Genomic DNA, 17,545 nt, shown 5'->3' with positions numbered 1-17,545 from the left:
AAAAGTTGCTACCACATTTTCACGGCCAGGTAGCAAAACTAGTAGCAGAAATACAAATTATGAAGGCTAAAAACTGAGCATGTTGAGGATAGAGCATAGTGACAACGCAGTTACATCAATCACATCATGCTTAGCTTTTAAAAATCAGTAGTTACAATTTGATATCATTCTGAATGGTATTACTTKGATCAACCCCTAATATTTTAAAGGACATTAAAATTAATTTCCACCAAGTGCTATGCATTTCTTCATTTGCTATATATCACAGACAGTAAAAACAGCACTGTGCAAAGACTTCTTATTCTTTAGCAACTCATGTAAACAGTCCCGAATTCTGGCATTACACATCTTAAATTCCAAATGCTATTTCTTYAGTACCAAGACTACTACACTATCGATTGCCTGCCTTAATGAAATTTCCTCTTTCCCACTTTCAGTCAATTAAAATTTGTTCTAATTGTTTTATTTTACTGAGATTTACTGATTGGATACCTTCCAAGAGCAGTATTTACAAACCCACTATTATAGTCAACATATGGTAACGTGGCATCACAGTCATCTGTAGACAGGGTATATAAAGTCAGCTTTGGAATTTGTAATTCTTGACCTTATCATGTGATTCATATAAAACCTGGCACATATGAACCCTTTCGTGATTTCAAAGAACCTACTGAAACCAATTGATCATGACTTTAGATCTATATGGAAAAGATCAAAAGTTAGCACATTCTTCTGGTTTTATTTGATCAATTTTCAGGCAATGACTTTGCGGTAATATTTGTACTCCGTGGCATATACATTACAGCSTTTCCTTCACTTTATTCCCACTACACATTTATAAAGTCAGCTCTCAACAGTTATTTAAGAGCTGTCACTACATACAACAGATTTGTATATTTTCCACGCAAATTTCTGCATTTTTTACAGCTTTTAGTCCTTTTCTTTAATTACACTAACCAGAATGGTATGTGACACTCCCTTTTCCATAGCTAATGCTTTCCTCTATCAAGAGTTTGTCTAATATACTGAAAATAATAATAATAATAAAGCAAACTATATATTTTTTWAAAAAAAATACAGTCTTGGGAGTTTTTCTGACCATGAATGTTATCTTTGATTTGGTTCCATGCCACAATATCTTGCTTTGTGTTGGTAGTGCATGATAAGCAATTAATATACCTTTATTTTTTGGAGTATACAGTGAAAATCATTGTCAAACTTACAGAACATTGTGCAATGAATGCCACTGGATAAATTAAATTGATCAAGGCTATTCTTCCTGACYGCAGATGAAAAATATTGCAATATGCCATTTGGTCTCATTTCGAATACACTGCATATAGCAGCCTAGATCAATCACTGTTTTTTTTTAYACAGCAGCCTATAACCACTGTTTTTTAAGAAAATCCAGGAAAATTAGCCAAATATTTCTTTGTAGAATACATCAACTGGTTTTCCTGTTCTACTAAGAGGTGTTTATGTTATTAAATACCTAATAATTATGAAAAGATGTAACTGTTTAAAGATTAAAATACCTCTGATGAAAAGAAGTTACACAGCAGATTATCCTGGCATGGCAGGATACACTAGCTGTACAAACACAACCCTCAGGGTGCTTAGAATTACAGCACCAAAGCAGAGAATCAAAAACTAGAAAATAAAAATAGAAGGAATGGGAAATTTCAGAAAATTTGGTCTGTCATGAGTCCAAAGATTCCAGCACTGTCATCTCTCCATTACTTGCATGAATAATGGAAGACTCCAGCACGTATGGAATAGGAACACAACACAGACACCTCAGTGAACAATATGAACCAACAAAATATATTACTTTTGACTCAGCATTTGCTCTATAGATTTCAAGTTTTTTTTTTTTTTTTTTTAGTTCAAGTAAAACTTTAAACCAAAACAAAAAACAATTGCATTAAACTGAAATTAAGACAATTCTAGAATTGGGATACTTGTATTCATGCAATCTGGCGCGCAAGGTAATAAATCTGAGGGGCCAAGCAAAGAACTGCTTGAGCTTTCCATGTCCATGGCACAGTTAATTTGGAGCCTGGACAGCAGACTTAACTGTACATCCAAGTCTGCCAGATGTGGATCAATAAATTAGTTGTTATATAATGAGAAGAAAGCTAGAAGAAATCCAGAGACTGACTGTTCTGGTGTGTGTCTGAAAAACTTGAATGGAGTTTGATGGAGGAGCTACAAAATGCATCTGCCTAGGACAAGTTTATTTACATAAAAGGTAAAAAGAGTAAAATAATGTATCTTGTTGAAACACTTTCTACAGCAGAAAACAGCATTTTCATAGCATTAAGGATCAAGAAAAGAATAAAACATGTGGGGTGCCACAGGGCATAAATATTACCATGGAAGCAATAGCATGAAAAGGAACATTTAGGCTAGAAAGTAAGGAATTCCTGATGGTGCAATCTATTAGAAAAAGGACTCTTCTCCCTCAAGGAAATTATGGAAATGTTCAGAATGTTTAAAAATACACTTGACAGGAGACTATAAAATATACAATAGGGAACAATTACGTGTCAGCAGGGAATGGGTCTGAATAATGTATCATAATAGGTCATTCCCATTTCCATTTTCTATGATTCTCCCAAAAATCAACACTTAAATTTGCAGTTATTTGTATAAAGAAAATTCTGCAGAAAGCCCAGGGGATGCATATATAAATAAAGGAAGAGGGTAGAATTACTCCACAGCAAGCCAGAARAGAGAAAAGCTCAAAAAGTGAAGAGCGGCGAAGGGGGCCAGAAATTCTATCCTCTATGTGATGTGAAAAATTTGTCTGTGGCAGCAACAGCAAAATGGTGAGACAACTACCCCAGATGGACAACCAGGCCTCTATTTGAAAACCAGTGAGGCTGAGAAGCTGGGAGGCCTTGAATATCTTCCACAATATTTTTCTTTTCTTTTCTTTTTTTTTTTTCCTTTTTAGTAGAATGAAAGGAAAACAAACATCTCCAGCTGTTTTTGCATCCGCCCAAACACCCAAACCCATGTTTAAGCTCAAGTTCCAAACCCCACGTCCAAAGCGTCACAGTTTATGAAATTCTTTACTTGAAGTGAATTTGGAGGATTTTGGTATCTCCTCATTTGCATATTAATGGCRGACAGCAAGAAAGCAACTTTGGAAAAGAATGGAGACTGCGAGGAAAGGAAAAGGATGAGGAAGGAGAATTTTCGGGCGTTGAAGATTTTACTCTTCCAGCTGTGGCTTTGCTGCAGGGCCTGCTGAGGGCAGGGCTGTCCAGCGGCTCTGGGCCAGGCTCGGGGCACAGGCCGCGCAGGCCATGGCGGGCGGCTGCCGCGTGGCCGAGGCCCAGGGTGCTCCGCAACGCGCTGACCCTTCAGGGGCACGACTGCAGAGTCACAGAATGGTTGAGGTTGGAAGGGACCTCTAGAGATCATTCAGTCCAGCCCCCTGCGCCAGCAGGGACACCCAGAGCACGGGGCACAGGGTGGCATCCAGGCGGGTTTGGAGACCTCCAGAGAAAGAGASTCCACAGCATCCAGGCTGCGGCCCGCCGCCATGCGAGCGGAGGCGACACGTGCTCCCAGCTACTGCGTCTTCACGGACGCCCTGCCACCAAAGGTGGGGGTGTTAGAAAATAAAAAAATTAGTTAAAAAAATCAGGAATAATTTGAGACGGCCTCACAATGGCTGCAATGTTTCACCAGAGGAAGCTGAAGAAATTCCATGCATAACAACAAATATTCACGGGGAAATTTCTCCCCTGTCAAATGACCAAGCCACACAATCTCCTCTTTAAAAATAAACAAACAAACAAATAGGAAAAATATTTTTGAAGAATGCCCAGAGCACCATGCTCAGGAAATGAGGCAATTTTGTATCTGGATTACATTACCTGAAACAAAGCAAATAAAGATTTTAAAAAAATATTTATAAAAGCGGCTTATGAGATTACATTAAAAACAATTGCACCCACTTTTATTTAAGTGGAAATGGCCAATGATCTATTTGCCAAAACTAATGGCTAGCAGATGCCACTTTTGTTAAACACAGGATGAGCACTGAATGAAAAGGTTGTTTTACAGTATCTTTTAGGCTGTTTATACAGAATCTTACAAGTCAGCCCAGTGCAAAGCTACTCTTTTGAATGACATTTACTGAGTAGCTAATATTTATTCAATTAATTTATTTACTTTGTTTTGAAGTTCCCATCGCTGGTGTTAAGTAACATAATTGCAATCAAGCTGTGCAATTACAGAAATAATTTAAAACACAAATGAAGCAGCYGAGCACAACCATAATAAAATTCAGCCTACAGTATAATATCCTAATAAACTCCCTCCTCCTACAAACTGACTTGCCAGTGGACACGGTTTGAAGGGAAGGCTGAGGAAATTGAAAGCACATCCACTAGTCTTTGGCTCCGAGCTAGGCAAGTGCTCCCTTACAGAGCCCCTGGCCTGCTGGAAATGTGCTACTACTAATTGCTAATTAACATCCYGACAGTATTTAACTCTTAAACAGTCAATTTCCTCCCATTTTCTTCTTAAGTTCTCTCATCTTTCATAAAGTAAGCATACAATAACATGGCCAATGAACAGAGGAGCCAAGAGTTTCAGATGAAGTCGGGTGCTCTAGACCCAGCACAATTATCTCTTGTATAAATGAGTGAAGTTCATTATGTTCTATTTGCATTTGTTCTATTATCATTCAAAAATAAGAACCAAATGCGTATTCCAGTTAAAATGTGGGTAGTTTCATATATCAACATCAAAATCTTCATTACTGCATGTGTTGGAAGGAGYTGGTTACCATAAGGCAGCAAGCTTGGTTTCGTCACTAGCCCAGAACCACTGCTTTGATGGAGAACAAAACTGGGTCTAAACTGCTACTAACTTTTCTTTGTCCTAGAGTTTTCTTTAAAACTATCTCATGTAATTTAAAATTGTAATTTTCTTTTACTTTCACAAAAACACAGTATTTCATAACACTCATAACACCCATAACACCCTTGCAGTTGAACTAATTGCAGTCAGATCTTTACTTTTACACRACATTCCAAACAGTTCTTCCAAATGCATGAGGCCATTCATAAAATATTTGTATGTGGTATAAATATAGGGTCTGTATCTATACAGAGTGATGATTTGAAATGGTTTGAAATGGCACAGTTGTTATTATAACTGTAATTAGTTATTATTTGTTATTATTTGGGTCTAAGTAACCTAGTTCATATACAGTTCAGCTACTCTATGTAATGCAAACATCATGCATGTCTCTCTCTCCCAGACAAGGCTAAACTTTTCAGGTTGGGATGAAACTTGCCCTGACCTCCAGAGCTGAGGCGGTGGTGTTGCCCATCTCTGCCGTAAGGTAGAACACACACAACGTTCTCATCAGGCCTGACTGCACAGTTTCACTGCTTAAATTTTTCTCAAAAAATGAATATATTCTATAAGTTCTTAAAACTTCATTTAAATATATCTTATATGTCTGTTTAACTTGAGTGCCGCTCCCATTCTGTTGTGACAGTCCCTGTAAATGAAACAGTATTTCTGCCCCTTCCCATCGTACAGTCCTTGACATGCAGAAAAATGTAAGACTTTAGTACAAAGCTGCTGTACAGAGGSAGAGAAGCTAACTTACTTCTTTAAATAAGCTTTTTATCATTCTTCAGCTGGATGATATATCTCTTTCCAATAAAATTGTCAGCGAGCAGTCATAATATCAACCAAAACTGGCCTGATGGACCAAACTGACTAGAGCAACTTAGTGCATGCAGTGCAAAGCTCCTGATGGAATATCATATAATACGTTGTTTTATATATCATATTGCAGTTAATGGCAATTTTCCCTCCAAAATATGTAAGAGAGATTTAAAATAGAAATTTCCAACAGTAACATGTTACTACAGGAGCACGGCAGCATTAATCCTGAATGACACAATTCGAGGCACAGCAAGTTTTCCCGAAAAAGGGGCAATAAAAACTTTATATTACCTGTTTTGCTGTGTGAATTAGTATGCGCCTTTAAGTGTGGATGATTTTTAGTAACTTTTTAGATCTATTTAAGGTAGTGCTTTTAGGTTTTAGAACTTTGGCAGCTACTTCTCTCCGTGTTTTTTGAGGCAAGCCCTGAGCATTGGGCATGCAGCACAGGAGACCGTCTGACAAATGTGGCTATTTATTATCGCCCACGAAGGCCACGAGATGGAACCACAAGTTCTGCCATCCCCTGAYGTGTGACTCCTGCCTCCACACTCTTTATGGGACAGAAAGGCACATTTGTCTGTCAGAAAAAAAGAAAAAATAAACAAACAGACACCCCTGCATCCTTGTGCCTCTGTAGGACCTCTGCAGGTCTCACTGAACAGTCATGGGGAGCTAGTTGCTCTCAGGCCACAAGCTCCTACTCCCTTCATTACTTAAACGTCTTGTCATGTTTCTGGGTTCTCTGATCCACTTGGAATTTGTAGGAAAATTTAATTACAGGTTGTGGACAGACTATTTTTCTAGAATAAAGCCACCTGCATCCACGGATACTTGATTGCTGGAAGGATCAGGAAGCGAAATCTGTGATTGGGTGATTCTCACTGCAGGAGCAGAATGGAGACTCTTGCCCAGTTTATCCTAAYGTGGCAGCAGCTCGTACAAGGACAGGCTTGAATACCTCAGACATCAGATGTGAAGAAGCTCAAAAGCATCTTCCCAAAACACTAAGTCAAGGAGGTTGTGACCTCTCACTTACAACTCTTCCTATGTTTTCCTTCAAGTTGTTCTTAGGCTCGTCAGTCACGGACAATCCTCAATCACATCAACAACAGTAGCTCAAAATGTGCCTGAGAGCATATTCTCAACCTGACAGTGTACTGATAAGATTCAATATAGAGAGATGGAAAACAATCTTATTTTATAACCCAATAAAATGTGAAATCTTTTACCCCATATATCCTATTTTCTCCGATGACTTGGTTTCATGGAATTTATCATCTAGATAATAAAAATAGTTCCGCTTTATTACTATACTTCTGTCTACATATTAAATGATATATTGATACAGTATTTATTTGTGAAACTCTGTTGATGCAGTATTATTTTTTGCTTAGAGTCACAGATGGCACACAGGCTTATATTCATAATTACGTATTTCAAAATCAGCAGAAGTGAAAAGATGGTAAAATACTATGTTTGTTAGCCCTACAATGGCTAATAAGAAATTTATGAGGCAGTTCTATTTCTCCTGAGAGTAGGGAGCAACAACAGGGAAATATGAAAGTGGAAGCAAAAATGAAAAAAAAGCCTTTCACGTTTGTCTTCAACTGCCCACTCTTCCTCTTTCTGTTCACTATCTCTTTTAAGAAATTTTATTGTATTTAAGATTTCTAAAGAAAGTTTAAATTCATTGAAAGTAACATGCCAGTCCTTTGTATCTACACAGCACTTTCAATATTCAAAAGACACTACCTCACGCCGCAAAGATTCAGCACAGCTAGATGAAAGCTTTTCATAATTCATGTGTTGTAAGAAATTTGGCAAGAGAAAAACCTGCTATGYTCTTGACCTACAGCTCTCATTCATGTAACAGAACACACTATTCTGGCTGCTCTTTCAGCAGTTCCTTGCATCCTCCTCTAAGCAATTTTTGKTAACATTCTGCAGAGTAAAGATCTGTCTCATTCAAGCCATACACCCAGTGCTGGCAGGCAGACAAAAGAACCACAGCCCTTCGACTTCTCTCTTCAGTAGTGCAGGTAAGACAGAAAAAGAAATTTTCAGAAAGACTTTTTTTCCTCTTCAGCAGTTATGCATTACTATAAACTCTATGAAACGAAATGAAATGAAATGAAAGAAAGAAAGAAAGAAAGAAAGAAAGAAAGAAAGAAAGAAAGAAAGAAAGAAAGAAAGAAAGAAAGAAAGAAAGAAAGAAGGAAGGAAGGAAGGAAGGAAGGAAGGAAGGAAGGAAGGAAGGAAGGAAGGAAGGAAGGAAGGAAGGAAGGAAGGAAGGAAGGAAGGAAAGAAAGGAAAAAATAATTTTTAAATCATAATAAAAGGACACATTTTTTAAGAGAAGGAAACTGAGTATTCATCTGAATAAAAGCTGGACAGAGATGGCATCATTACACGCCATATGGAAGATGACCATAATTTTCTTACAGTTCATGATCAAAACACCATTTGCTTCAACAATGTTTTTGTTTTTGCTTTAAATTTTAGCAGTAAGCTAATATGAGAAAATATTGTAATTCTCGGTCATAAAAATGCTTTTTATGAAACCAGCTCAACTTACAAACCCTTAGTTCCTCAGATAGCACTGAAGTGTTAAGGCAGTGCAACAATCTGAATTCAAAGCTCTGCTGAGACAGAAATACTGAGGAACAGGAAGAAGTGACTGCTAGAAGGGTAGATGTTAATTCACTTCAAACTTTCTACACACTTGGCTTGACTCGGTTGTGGTGTATAATCCTATAAACACCTGTATTTACTGATTGATTTATTTACCGATTGGTTTTTAAAGACACCCTCGTAGTCCATCAGCTGTGTTCTCCTTCCCCACTCCAGCAAGTGTGAGAAGTCTCGTCACTTTGGCAGTTTTTACCAGGGATGAACCGCACAATCTTACCCGTGCACTTGTAGTCCGAGGCTACTCCTTTAAGCCCTGCGTCAAACATGGATATTTCCACCTTCTGCTTCCGGTGGTGGCAGCTGAGGAGCACGGAGGGCTGCGACACCACGAGGTAGAGGAAGGGCTGGAGCTCCACGTCGCCGGCGCCCCTGCGCCCGGGCTGCCGCACGATGGTTATGCCAAGGGCTTGCCGGGCGGACGACCTCGTGGAAGCGTGCAGGCTTTCCAGGGACAAGAGCCCGGGTCTCCTGCCCGCGGCCGGTGCCGCGTTACCGTTCAGCAGATCGGCCGCCGTGACGGAGGAGATGCCTCCCTGTGGGACCTCGTCGCCGTCGTGGTGGCTCCCTGCACCCGCCGCCACYGGCAGGTTCAAGGAGCTTCTGCTCCTTTTCTCGCCCTCCTTGGGCGCCGGCGGGGATTTCGGTTTGGGTAGGGCGCTACACGAGTAGGTCATCAGGGAGATGCGACTCGCCGTGAGGAACACGTCGAAGGGGATGAAGTTGAGGTTCTTCACGATGGAGGAGTGGCGCGAGGGGCGGGCGAGGCGGTGCTGGCTGGTGCCGCTGTGCTGCTCGATCTGCACGATGCGGATCCTCACGCTGTCGCTGCCAATGCCACTGTCCTGCGCCCCGCTGTAACGGGACGAGGTGTCGGCCGTTCCTCCATCGGACACATCCGTTTTCTTCTGCTCTTGCTTGGAAACCTGTGAAGGAAAACATTGTATTAACTTACAACAGCCGTAGCCCAACTATTTTCATCTCAGTGGCAACAAATAATCRCTATAAAAACACGATGTCAAAAAAGAGAATTATACAAAAATCTGCCAAGTTGACTTTAACACAGTCATCACTCATGAAGAGACAGCAGGTGTCTGTTCCAATGAAATGATGACTCACAGCAGAAGACRTGCCAAAAGGACATGTGAGGGAAAGAAGGAATAATAATTCCTAGGCTTAAACAAATTCTTTTTTTAAAAACAGAAAACAACTATCATTCCTTGTACTCTAAAGAATCTGAAAGAAATCTTCGGTTAAAAATCCGATAATATCTCCTTAAATAATAGATTTTAAATGAAAAGGCTAGACAGAACTGTTTTCCAGTTTGGAGCACTAATGCTCAAAGAAGTTCTCTTTGCTCAAAGTTCTCTTTGGCACTAAACTGTTTTTTGATGATTGCAKGAAATAAATAGAATGCATTATTAATCTATTGCAAAAAGATAAAAAGACTAAAAGGAAATTGTAAACTGAAATACACAAATATGCTGTAGAAAGAATATTTTTCTTAAGAGTCATAGAAGTGACAGCTGCATTATATAAAACAGTAAAGCTGAAGTAAGAGTCAGCAATATAAAGACTGCCTCTGACGGGGTAGGAGCTAAGACGAGCTCTCCAAGGCTACCCAGCCTTGGCTGAGACATTCACAGGGTCTTGCATGAGAAACCATTGCACAGATTGCACGGAAAGCACTAGGAGGATGCGGAGAGAGAGTGATCCTGCGCCCTGCCGCTTTCTGTAACTCWTTCCCCTGGATTCCCCAGGCCTCCCTGGGTGCTCCATTGGGAATGCTGGTGGGAATGCACCTGTGCAGCCATCCCTGCAGCTCTCGTTCGTGAGTTCGTCCACTCCCTTCTTTGAACCTGCTGACACTGTCTGCCTCCACAACCTCCTGGGGCAGCAAATTCCGGAAATTCAGTGGACATGTAGACATAATTTCTTTTCTTTGTTTTTAATCAATCTTCTATTAGTTTCATTGCATTTCCTCTATTTCTTGTTCTGCAGGATTTGAACTGCACATCTGCCTTTATCACTGCTTTTATGACTCTATAAACATTCATCACACGTCCCCGCAGTCTTTTCCTCTCCAGACCGGACAGCCACAGCCTTCTTAGTCTCTTCACAAAGCTACTGCTCTGCACTTTTCCTTTTCCTTTTACATTTCTGTGCTTTCTGTAATTCCACTGTGTCCTTTTTGAGTACTCTACACAGAATTCAAGAAGTGGCATCACTAGGATTTTATATGGCAGCAAAATGATGCCTTGTGTCTCAGTTTCCACTCTGATGCTGTCCAACGTTTTGTTGTTTTTTTGGACTGCTGCTGCCCATTTCCTCAATGGTTTCATTTCTTCATTCGAGGATCTACCTTAATACTTTGCTTTTATCTTCTCCACCCTAATGAATCTCTGAAAAGGCAGTTATAAAACAGCGCAAAATGCACCTTAACTGCTGTTTGAAAGAATAATAGTGAATTAAAAGTATTTTCAAAATCTATCAGAAACTATATTACAGGAAAGAAGAGCAGAGAAGAACTGAATCAACTGGATTACTTTCAACTTTGATCTTTATATATAAAACAATACACTTACTACAGCATTTGATTATTGTGGAGAATAATTCTTTTTGTTTTATTTTTGTTTGTTTTAGCATTGAGATTCCTTAATGCTGTGCTTTCTAAAATAAAGGGATACTTTAATTCCCTTCCCTCTTCTCCCGATCCCTTTCAAAAACTGAACATAGCAGTGGAAAGTCCTGCAGAGGAAATCCTGAAACAGAACCATTAACTAGCTGAGATGTCTTTGAAAAGGTTTTTGCCAGCTCTGGTTACAATCTTTTCTGATTCACTCATGTACATATTTTTCAAATAACCAATAAAATTYCTTGTGGCTGATTTCTATGACAGACTCATATCATTGACTTGTAAATGTGATACCACTTTTAATGCCRCCTCTGTAAAAGTAACTTAACTAGAGGCTGACTTAATGAATTACACTGTGAGCCAAGAAATCCTGACTCCTCCCGATATCCCAGCAAATTTAGACTATTTACACCCTAGTTTCTTAATCTGGAAAACTCCACAGTATTTTGCCCATTTCCTGCACTGACGATGCTTTCAAAATGCTAAGGGGTGGGTTATTGCTTATGTATTCAGGGCAAACAGAAAGCAGAAGAGTGAAAAAATCCTGCCGTATCATTTGATGGAAATGCTGCCTGAAACCAAATACAGGGTATGTGCTGTTAAACCCAGCAGGTTTTAATTGCTCCACAGCCTTCAATTCAGTCCTAAAAAAATCTTTTCAGAGAGCAGGTTTCAGCAGTGAAGGGGCTCTCAGGGCAGCCTGTGGCCTTCTCTCGTTCCGCTGCACGCGGCAGAAATCCCTGCGGCTCCTGGATGCGCTCGCCACAGGGATCACGCGCTTGTTCACRGCACAATAACCTTCCCAAGTGAGAAACACGGCACGAGAACAGCTGAGTGCAGGGCAGAATGCAGAACGTTTGGTTTGCAAAGGCACCGTCTCTTTTCAGAGCCAGACAGATCTGAGCTAAAGCTCAGTTCTTTTCTTCTGCCTCTTTTTATAACTAAATATTTACCAAATGTTCTGGTTTGTGTGAAGCACCTAGAGGAAAGTGGGAAAGCAGCTCTGCTTGCAACCCCGCTCAGACTTGTGTTTCTGTGCTAAGACTACTGAAAGGGTGATAATTGGTCCCAACTGTTGAGTTTCCTGTTATGTGGACATATTCAGCTAACAGAAACGTTACTGAGACCCCCAAATCAACGCACATAGGTCACTGCACGGCAGTCAGATGGTAACTTCTGCTCGGCACTGAGCAGCACGGAATAGGAACCAGTGCCCAAAAGGTGAAAGGCACCGTATCCGATTACATATTTCCATGCCACCCCGTTCCACAATGGAATTCTGCTTTACGTCCTCTCTTACTATATATACTACAAAGCTTGGGGCAAATGTGCAAGGCAGTTTTTCTGTAGTACTACCGGGTACCCAACAAAGGTGCAGAAAAATGACTGAGACTTTTTGCCTCAATTTCAGCTCTGGAAGCACCAAAAGGGCCAAGTTAGATTCACGACTAACTTGGAAATACACCTAAGAATAAACCCAGACATYATCTAGGTATTCCTKGAATGRGATAAGGGGACGAGAAGGAATGATCCTTAGCATAATAACTCTAAAAAGATATTTTGCTTTCTTATGGAATAAATGGCCAACACTTTAAAGATGTCAAGAACAGCAATATCACCTTGCTGCTAGCAAATGTAATGGTAACATTTATCATTGGGCTGTATTATATCAATTCTCTTACTCTTTACATAACCCATTTAAAATGAACAATAAAAGTTTTCTTTAATTAGCTACTGGTGTGCATTAACATGATCATGATTAAACCATAAAAACCAACTGTACATTACTCTGGACCCCTATCCCATATGTTTTGAATTATTTTAGTTGAAAATGTACTTTGAGTCCCTTTTAAAAGTTCGACCTTCTGCTTTCAGAGAATTAAATGCATATTACTGCAGTGGAGAAGATAATGTTTCAGACCTCCAGGCATATATTAAACACACTGGCAGCACATTAGACAAAATGCTTTACTTATTAGATACTTCCTATTCTAAACAGTGTCATCAAAGGCTAAAAACAAAATCCATATAAAAGCTGCACAATGCTTCCACACAGAACCTGTGCCAAAATCCCTGTACTTTCCAACTAATGAGGAAAGGATGTGTACTCTTAACATATGAATGTAAGATTTTCCAAGCATTCACTTTAGGAAACAGGACTATTGATTCCACATGGCTTATGTTAAATGAAACTGTATTGGTAAAATAACCTTTAAGATATTTGGCATGATAACTGTAATTAAACAGTATTCAAAGGAATAAAACAAAAGGGAATTTGGTTCCACAATAGCTAATTAAAATAAAATGAAAAAACACAGCATGTCATCTATCAAGATAAATTGTTATTGTTTAAGAACTATTTAAATACTGTTAAAATATACTTTTAGATAAAATCTGAAGGGACTGGAAAAATATTTGTGGCTTAAAAATGGATAGTTTGGCGAAGAAAAAAGTATAGGACGCTGAAATTTTATGCTGAGATAACAGCTTTAAAGCTTTGAGCATAACCAGATGGTACTTAAATCAGCGGAATTCTACAGTTTCACTGTCAGAATGAGTTGCAATATGAAAAGGTTTTCAATGGCTACAAAAAATGTCAAGTTGATAGTTTACTTCTTAGATCACTTTGGTGCATTTTCTCATCCTCCCACAGTTATATATCCCATCAATACTAGAACCCCTAGGAAAGGTGCTGAAAGCTGCGCTGGTAGCTGGGGAACTGCAGCTAATTCTTCCTTTTCATGTGCGAGATAGGTACCTTTAMTAGCTTAACCCCTTGAGCGCAACGGGGCATATGACATATATCTACCCAGTAACAGGGCATGGAAATAGCGTGTCTTGTAGCACACACACCAAGAAGTACTTCCTAAAATCAGGGCAAATAAATTCAATTGCCTTTCAAAACTGGAAAAACAGTCTCATTTACAGTCAGCACAATCTTAACCAGGCAATTCTTTCCATTTCTTTTCCTTTTTTAATTTTTTTTTTTGTGATAAATGCATTGAGATGGTAAAATGACCAAGGTAAACACGGAAATTAATAGTTAGATTCAAAATTAATACATTTTCCAAACCAAAGCAAGGTATTTTAAAGCCATAGGCAACATTTTAAGTTATGTTTTAACTTTCTTAATCCCTCAAGGGCTTTCAACAGTAACAAGTGGAACCATGTACAAAGTTTCACTATTAAAAATTCTATCAGTTTCAGCATTATTTTCTTTTACTGGTACTTTTCTGCACTTTACAGGCTCGCTCTCTACTTGGTAGAACCCGAGTAAGCAGGAGAATCTCTGGAAGGACAAGCACTCTAGTCCACAACATCTCCCTCTGCATTATTTTTCCAGTTTCTCATATTGAGTATTGTTATATAATGGCACTATTGAAGTAAAATTTCCAGCCTCCAAGAACATTTCCTTAACTCCAATTAAAAACTTCAGCCAATCATGAGATCACTCCGCACATTACATAACATAAATTGTGGAAAGAGCCACAGGAGTGAAACCACAGAATCAAAGGGCCAGGTGCATCGGCTCCATCTCAGTGCTACATGATCTGATTTTAATTTTCTTGCTAAAAAGCAGAAATATTTTCATGGAAATAATAATTTTGCCTAACATACAAGGTTAGGTAAGGAAAAACAGTAAGTTTCAGTTTTCTTCTACTACAAAGGAAACACTTTGTGATTTCTCTCTGGCTTTCTAAGAGTTCTAAGTATTTTAAGAATTCTAAGTATTTCAACTATTTGATCAAAGCACTTCTGAGAATATACAGTTTATTTGACATGTCATTGCTTTCTAAAGATCTAATTTTCTTTTGTTAACTGAAGATTTTTTTACTATATTTTTCTACTGAACACTTCAAGTACAACAAATTTATACTCCTGTGCATATGGACTATATGACTTTTATAATTCTGACAACTGTTTTGCAAATTGAAATACTAAACTCAACTAAAAATATAAAACATACACATAGAAACATTTTAAAGCAACAAATGATGTCTTCGAGTTTAATTTATAATGAACTTTTTCCCAAGTTTGAAATTAAAACTTCAATCCTGAAATTTGATCTTGACAGACCCACATATACTTTTCTCAACCCAACTGGAGAATGAGGATATATATTATACGAATCAAAAGCTTCCTTCAAAAAGGAAACAATTAAACCAAATTAAAATGCAGCAACAAAAATACCACAAATACTTGAAATAGTAAGAAGTCATTTTTTTAAAAAACTCTTTTTATTCAGAATTTGCTGCAGAAAAAAATGATGCTAATTTTATTTAGCGTAATCATGTATACTAAACAACTCCCAACAAGAATTCAATYTTAGTTTTCATAGTACTACAGCGATTATGTGAAAGAAGTGATAGCTAAGAATAACACAAATTCAGCTTCTTTGTGCAACATTCTTCCAGCTCTTCAATATTACAGTAACAGGCTACTTTCTGTTAAACACTGGTCCACATATTCATAAATCAAAGCCTGTGTTAAATGTTCCAGTTGTAACATGGTTATATTCAAATGATAAATTATTTCTAACCYGGCAGAGTTAGTTTTTCTATCTTAGTACAGACAACATGTTTGTCATGCTCTACTATTAATAGCCAATGAGGACTTCTATGCTCAATATTTTAACTTCTTTTTTTTTTAAAGAAATCTATCTAAAAAGATCAAGCCAAAAGCTGACCGATGTGTTTGCCTGACATTAACTTTTCATTAAAATTTTTACTAAAACAACTAGCTGTTGTTGTAGCTGGGTTACTTTTTTTWATTTACTTTCAGAATTTTTAATTTTATATCTTTGCTTATATATGAAAAACYCCTGCATCAAAATAAATATACGTTTTTACTCTAGACAAATTGAATGTTCATGCACATTTTTTTTCCATTAGGGCCAAGAATTTTTTTCCATGATGCTCCATGTGTGTATTTCAATTGAACATTCCCCACACCCCCAAATGTATTTGAAATTACAGCTCAATTTGTAAGATGTTCTCCTACATTTCAGAGATATAACCGCGTTTTAAGCATTTAACTGCATAGGACGGCAGTTTCATTAGGCTCAATTTTAGGTCAGGTATCCATGCTGAGAGATGCACTAAACTAAAAGGTGTTTTAGTCTTGATCTGCTCATATTGAAGACAATTTAGTTGTATCATGTTATCTGCATCRTTTGTGAGACTAAATTCACTTACATTCACTGGTGGGTCCAAGGACATGATAAAAAAAAAGAAAAAAACATCCAAGACTTGTAATTTTTGGTTCCGGCTGTGGTTTCACAACAAGGCGCTCTCCAGGGCATGACCAGTTCCCAAATTCAGCACCCACCACGGCTGCTTGCACGCTCTGGCCATCGCCGCTGCCACTCCGCCGCCTGGGGCAGGCCTGTGTGAGGTGGCGTTTGCCCTGGGCAGTGCTGGGGAGCCCACGCGGCTGCGGGGTGACGCACGCGGCCACGCTGGCCTCGCCTGCAACAGTGCTGGGTCCTACATATGCGTGTTTTCTTGGCGAGACGTATCAAACACTTTCCCATGTGACAAGGAATTTTAAAGCAGGAATTCAGTCAATAAAATTTAGATTCAAGAATTTAAATCATTTCAGATTTTAAAAAAGAAAATATCCAATGCTCCTGTGTTGTACAACAGCAGATCACTTTAAACGGTTATTAACTGCATATCCACCCATTAACTAATATTAAGTGTTCTATGAAGAGAACAAAAAGATGCTGTATCAGATACCCAACACCATGGTAGTGTTTCAAAGTCAAATTCAACAAGGCCTCAGAATGAAAATTTAGGGGTTGTCTTCTAGGATATAATGAAAGAGTGCACAAGCACTGAAATAAGTCATTATTTTGACACAGTGGAGTAACGTGTTAGTTGAATTTCATGCTGCAGAATCTAAATGCAGCCTCTTAGCTGAACAAACATCTGCACAGCTAAATGACCCAGCCCACATATCAAATGTTACTCTTTTCCATAATATATAGCAGTACCTTTACTGATATTTCAAGCATCTTAAAAGCTATTAGAATATCTAACATCTCAGTAGATTATAACATGTTAAATACAAATGGCGCCCAATGGAAAAGTCCTTCTACATTGCTTCCAATAACATAACTTCAAAATCTTCCTCTGGAAGAAGAAGTATTTTCTACAGTGTATACAAATGGCCTTAAAAGGAGGCCTGAGTTAGACTACAAGCAAAAAATTCTCATGCAAAGGAGTCTTTGGTGAGAAGCATCCTAGCRCTGGCACAAGAACGTCTGCTGGGACGCTGAGTGCCTCAGGTTTTAAGGATTCCAGAAGCCTGGAAAGTTATCTTAGTTATCCAGGCCCTAAGAAAAAATCTTGTTCAGTTTTTGGCCTGTTTCCCACACTGGCTCACTGTGGTATTAGAAGGAGAAGGAAAGAACRTGGCAGCCTAATTTGGCTTAGTTTAACAAGCCTCTGAACTGCATCCTCAATTGTGCCCCCTGAGCTTTCACTAGAGAGGCAAACTTCGGGCTGATGATGA

At 38.7% G+C, this 17,545-nt stretch overlaps 1 protein-coding gene across 1 annotated transcript in view; it reads right to left on the bottom strand.

Moving 5' to 3' along the window:
- The window catches only part of VPS13B (vacuolar protein sorting 13 homolog B), a 399,744-nt gene that overhangs the window by 103,691 nt on the left and 278,508 nt on the right, over positions 1-17,545 (bottom strand). The window contains exon 33 of the mRNA XM_026049995.1: positions 8,615-9,320. Within this exon, the coding sequence (XP_025905780.1) occupies positions 8,615-9,320 (706 nt within the window). The remainder of the gene's footprint in view (positions 1-8,614; positions 9,321-17,545) is intronic.

Source organism: Nothoprocta perdicaria, unplaced genomic scaffold, assembly GCF_003342845.1.
Source record: "Nothoprocta perdicaria isolate Ctin4 unplaced genomic scaffold, notPer1 scaffold_64, whole genome shotgun sequence".
In the NCBI taxonomy this organism is placed as follows: Eukaryota; Metazoa; Chordata; class Aves; order Tinamiformes; family Tinamidae; genus Nothoprocta; species Nothoprocta perdicaria.
Note: the sequence above shows the minus strand (reverse complement) of the source record. Positions and strands in the feature narration are given on the sequence as shown.